Here is a 5,869-nt window from a genome sequence, read left to right as displayed (position 1 = left end):
CGGTAGAGCCGGTTGCTTCAGGGAACTAGTACTTACGGCCTGATTCTGAGCCAGACCAAGCACATTACGGGCCGACGTAGGAGCCCTCACAACAGTCAGCAGCCATATGACGGTAGCTGCGTAATTATGAACGCCAATCCTCCGGCTGTCATAGGGATGGCCGTGGTCGGTCTGCTCTTCGTGGTTCCCCGACGACCAATACCTACGCGAAGAACGCCAACCGGGAGCAACAGTAGGTGTAGGCACACGCATCATCTGGAATATAAATGAAAAGTATATAAAAAAAATGAATTCTCGGAGAAATGAGCCAGTTATGAGCAGTTTGCGAGCAAGATAAAACTTTGAAACCTACCTTTGAAGCTGCTAGGCTAGAACCCTGATGAGCTTGCTGTGTTCCGTAATCTCGGCTGGGCTTTCCTACGGTTCTTCCCGCTGTTGTGTTGTGGTTCGGATGCAAAAACTTTTAATTTTTTTTTCTTTTTTCGATTTATCGTTTTTCAGTTACACGTTTATCGCATAAACCCAATATTGGTTTCAAAATAAACCATATTTAAATTTGATGCAATAAATAATGAGCGTGTATAAATAACAAAATTTTTCGTTTATCTATATTCCAAATTATTGTGAAAGCTATCCATAAATCTGCTTTTAAAATACAAAATAAAATAACAAAACGTTTTGTTGAAACCACTCCCCATTCTTTTTCTGCGTGAACAAATAAATCGGGCGTTTTTCGAATTACTGAAAAATTAGCCAAAACATTATGGATTCACTGACCATTTTTACTGACACATCAGTCGCAATAGTTTTTAATTCAATTTTATCCAAAGATGTAAAGAATATCGATATGTGTCATTTAGTGAACCTTCATATAAGAGAAGCGACATCTGATCCCTCTTAAAATAAAATATGTGGCAACATCGCCGAAATCTTGGACAAAAAAATCCCCAGCACTGTTTTCTGGCTCAATGTTCAAGCTCTAAAGTGAAGGCTCCTTCAATCCAACAAAATAACATTGAACTCGATGCCCGAAAAATCACGATAAACGGTATGAATGACTTGAATTTCGTTAATAATCAGTTAGTTTTCTAACTAGAAACACGATTCACCAAAGCATTGAAAAAAATAGCACTTAATCATAAATTGATATGACCAGTTGAAAAATTATCTGTTTGAACTATAACAACAATCACAATACCTTCCTTGGTTTAGTTTTCAATAAGAAAGGTAAAAGCTCTGCGACAAAATGCTCGGATCGATTGGAATCGATTTTGACAGTTCTTTTGCTCGATTGGAATTTCGTGATTCAGATGTCACTTCTCTTATATACAGGTTCACTAGTGTCATTGTCTATGTAAAGGTCTGTGAGCAGATTTTACTGTGCGCAAATTATTTGCACGGGGGTCTAAATAGGTACAATCTGCGCAGTTTGTTGAAGACGGCAACGGTGCGCATGATAGTTGATTTTTTGGTAGAAATTATTTGAAGTAACCGAACTCTGATGTTGGTCCTTTTTTCATATAGTCCCTTTTCAACTTTTAGCACATGATAGTTTATATAAAGAATGTAATGGTGTTAGTGAGTGCGGAATTGTTACCTGTCAAATCAGATTCTCTCAACAGTCTAAAAATTCCAAAGGACTGAAGCAACTGACAAATCACATACAAACGGACCGTACCGACTTTTTGGAACCAGAACGTCAGTTCCCCTTTGATTTCAATGGCATTTTGGTACCAAAACGTCAGTGCGGTACTGCAATGTCAGTTCGGAAATTTCCTTCTCTTTCAGCCCCTTGAAAAATTCATGCAATTGACAATAGCACAATGCAAATGTGTGTGTGTGTGTGTGTGTGTGTGTGTGTGTGTGTGTGTGTAATGTATCGAGATTTTTCCATTTGTGTATGTGGTCGTTAGTTTCACGATAACCCGTTGATAGCGCTGCGGAACAAGCGCCAAAATCAGCCTTCAGTGGTCAGTCTTGGACCCAGACTCTGGGTAGCTGGTGTCTGCGGTTTAATGCATTAAACTTAACATTAAGTTTCTGCACTTTTTGTCCGATCTTTTGGGGGTTCTCGTTGATGTCCGATATGTACAACCTGTATACATATCTCAGATGGCGATGGAAATTCCGAGATAAGTGTTAGTAAATGTTTTTTTTTTTTGTTAACATTGTAACCATGACAATTCGTGATGTCAGTTGCATTTTCAAACAAACAACAAACAAATTTCAACAGCGAAAACTAGAGAAAAAAATCATTGCCAACTGCTGTTTACGATTCTCGCCTAGGATACATTAACATCCTGGCAAGTGACGTAGGCATTGTTTACCTTTTTACTTTTTGAATAACGAGTTCTGTAATAAATGCGTGTTTGTTCGTCACCTTTCTTTGTATCTCATTGCGATATGCGTTCAAAAAAGTTACTGTTGAGTTTATTATTTTTATCGTGTAAGGGGTAGCCAATTAAAAGTTAGCGTGTTGTTGACAATAGCTTCGTTCAATCGTTAGTAAAAATCGGTTTCAACTGGTTTCTGTTAACTGATAGATGTTCAACGAGCCAATGTTTTGGTCGAAACTAGTCAGGTCGTTGTTCAATGGAGCAAGTTGAAACTAGTCGAAACCAATCCAGCTCGGCAGCAGGATTAGTTTCGACTTGGTAGAAGTCGGTCGAAGTCAATTGGAAAGAGACAGGTGATCAACTATCAATCCATTTCTACTTGTTTCGACCCGTTTCTACTAGAGTTGATTGAACAGACATAATAAATTTAAGCGCGCTGCGAGGGATTGATTATAAGACGTCAACATTCTTTTATAATTTCTATTTTAACCATTTTAACCTAAGAATTACTGAAAGTTGGTGAAGAATTGCCAGGATCTCATAATTGAGAAAATAATTATTTCTGCTGTATATTGTTTTAGGACTTCAAAATGGATCGACAAAGTCATTCATTCCGTAGGGCAGAAGCAATCGAGGATGAGGAAGGGGAGACATCCGTACCAAAGAAACGGCTAAAGTTGTCGGATAATATGCCTGGCATGTATTCGGAACAGTCCCGGAGAATGATGGAGAAGATGAATTTTGATAAAACGAAGGGTTTGGGCAAAAGTAGCCAAGGTGTCCTCGAACCTGTTACAATAACTACACAAAAGGGAAGAAAGGGTTTGGGTGAGTTTTGTTTTCTCCAATGGACCTTATGTTTCTGGTCAACAGCGCTAGTTTGCCAGATCTTTTGGCTTCTTGTGCCTTAGATGAATGTATTTGAATATTCATAGAAATTGTAGCATAACTCGGATATATTGTCTTGAAATTCCCGCTGTGGAAAACAAGGAGAATTTATTTGCCTCGTTTTGTTCACATACACATTTTTTAACGTTATTTTCTTAACTCCACAGGTGCGCAACCTGATGGGATTGAATTGGCGGCATCGACATGGGATCATTCCAAGGAAAAACTGAACATTCCTGAAAATGTTATTTGGCTCCATAACACAGAACCTGAAGAAGAGGTTCAAATTACAGCCGATACACTCGAGCAGTGGTTGAAAAGTGGACCACCTAAGCTAACTATTGATGATGAAACGTTATTTTGTGACGAGCAGATTCTTTTGCAAATACTGGAATCAAAATCAATATTTGACAAGCTCGATGCAAGGGATATGAGAGGAGCCAGGACGAGATCCAACCCGTTTGAAACTATTAAAAATAATATTTTCATGAATCGAGCAGCTGTCAAAATGGCCAATATGGATGCAATGTTTGACTACATGTTTACTGATCCAGTCAATCCAAAGGGCGAGCCCCTTGTTCGAAAAGACGATTTGCTGTACTTTGCAGATGTTTGTGCTGGTCCCGGTGGGTTTTCGGAATATTTCCTCTGGAGAAAAGGATGGGCGGCAAAAGGGTTTGGATTTACCTTACGAAATGAAAATGATTTCAAGCTAAGCGATTTTATTGCTGGTACTCCAGAAACATTTGACCCTTTTTATGGTACCAAAAATGATGGCAATATTTTCGACCCTGAGAACATTGATTCATTCACCGATTACGTTATGGCACAAACTACATCTGGTGTTCATATAATGATGGCAGATGGTGGGTTCTCTGTAGATGGACAAGAAAATATCCAAGAAATATTGTCCAAACAACTTTATATGTGCCAGATGATAGTGGCTCTCAATATCGTTCAAACTAACGGGCATTTTGTTGTTAAGTTGTTTGATTTGTTCACTCCATTCAGTGTAGGATTGATATATTTAATGTATAAATGCTTTAAAAGCATTAGCATATGTAAACCAAATACAAGCCGACCAGCCAATTCCGAACGTTACTTAGTTTGCAAGTGGAAGAAACCATTAGCTGATACCGTGGCACGTCATTTATGTCGCGTGAATACATTGATAAACAGTAAGCACAACTCAAAGGACGTTTTAGAACTGGTGCCATATCATGTGATGAAATCAGACGAGATTTTCTTCCAGTACGTGACGAACAGCAATAATGAGATCGGAAAAAATCAAATCAATGCCTTGAAAAAAATTGCCGCTTTCAGCAATGATCCCTGCATGATTGAATCCAGACAAAGCTCCGTGAAAGAGCGGTGTTTAGCCTTATGGAAATTGAGTGACCGCATACGTAAAAATCCTAAAATTTCCGTTCAAGAAGAGCTTGATATTATTATAGATAAATGGGATAAAAGTTTTTTCAAGGATGAACCAAAATACTTGAACGTCAGCCTGCTGGAAAACCTTTTTCCATCAATTTTGGGCTGGTATTTTGTGCCCCTATCTTATGTGGAAAACGAAACCAGCAACATTCGTTCTTTCTTTTTGGGAAGAGGAGGAAAAGATGTATTGCATTTGGATAAAAAAGGCCGGTGGGTACCTTTGGAAAAACTATACTTGGAACTTTCTCCGCGAACGCTTGTTTATGCTGAAATTGTTTGCGAATATCTGGGATCTGGTAAATCGTTACGTACAATACGCTCGTTCCATATTATTGATGGCATTATGCTTGGCGGGGTGGATATCCGGAAATATTCATTAGAAGAAAGAGTTCGACTATGCGAAAAGTATTCAAGAGCTTTAAATAAACCATGTAAAACTGTTGGTTTAACTGATACAACGTATACAACAACGGTACCTATACGCTGCAAGAGACTCTATAAAATGAACGAAATAGAAGGTTATTTCCATACACTAGAAGACTACAAGCTTAAGGATGGACAAATTCGCCTGGGATACAAAGTGCGAGATATAACAGAGCCAGAACGCTTCTGCATACCAAAAGGATTGCTCTTTCTTACGGAAGTGCGACATGACTATTTGAAAATGTACTCAAAAAGCCAACGCAAACACTATTTTTATAAGAAAGACGATAGAACGTCCCTTTTTCCGGACCAAATGTTATCCGTAGAAGAAACAATTGCGTCATTTAGAAGTTCATACAGCAATAGAATTTTGTGGGAGTGGAAGAAGGCAACACAAGTACTGCGTGACATAGCATATGGTGACAGGGAACCCGAATTGTTGTATCGTGAAGATTTAAGAAAATTTGTGGATAGTAAAAATATTCCCCAATAAAACTTTTAATTTTCCAATTTATGTTGTTTTTTTTTTAACACAGGAGTTTTCTTGTGCGCCAGTGGAAATTCTCCAAGAAAACTTGCAGTTGTAGTCCTGTTTCCTCCACTGTCGTGAATTAACGAGTTGAGATAAATCTTAAACCCGTTTTAGTCGATCGATATATATATTTAACGTTCATGCTTTAAAAAATACCAACAATTTTCCAGTTTCTACGAAAATTGAGAAGGAACTTTTAACCAATTTTGACACCATTTTGACTCATAAAAATCGTAAAATGTATATTCATATA

General features: G+C 38.1%; 1 protein-coding gene across 2 annotated transcripts; it reads left to right on the top strand.

Annotated features, from left to right (window-relative positions):
• Nucleotides 1-2,494: 2,494 nt before the first annotated feature.
• LOC129753458 (cap-specific mRNA (nucleoside-2'-O-)-methyltransferase 1) lies at nt 2,495-5,586 on the top strand. 2 transcript variants are annotated; one of them, XM_055749280.1, is made up of 3 exons: nt 2,495-2,851; nt 2,918-3,164; nt 3,392-5,586. In XM_055749280.1, exons 2-3 carry the CDS (start codon nt 2,927-2,929, stop codon nt 5,575-5,577), a joined length of 2,424 nt encoding a protein of 807 aa, XP_055605255.1. In that variant the 5' UTR covers nt 2,495-2,851; nt 2,918-2,926; the 3' UTR covers nt 5,578-5,586. The 2 variants fall into 2 exon arrangements, with proteins under 2 accessions (XP_055605255.1, XP_055605259.1); XM_055749284.1 differs by having other exon boundaries at nt 2,495-2,855.
• Nucleotides 5,587-5,869: the final 283 nt, after the last annotated feature.

The sequence above is a fragment of the Uranotaenia lowii genome, chromosome 1 (genome assembly GCF_029784155.1).
Source record: "Uranotaenia lowii strain MFRU-FL chromosome 1, ASM2978415v1, whole genome shotgun sequence".
In the NCBI taxonomy this organism is placed as follows: Eukaryota; Metazoa; Arthropoda; class Insecta; order Diptera; family Culicidae; genus Uranotaenia; species Uranotaenia lowii.
Note: the sequence above shows the minus strand (reverse complement) of the source record. Positions and strands in the feature narration are given on the sequence as shown.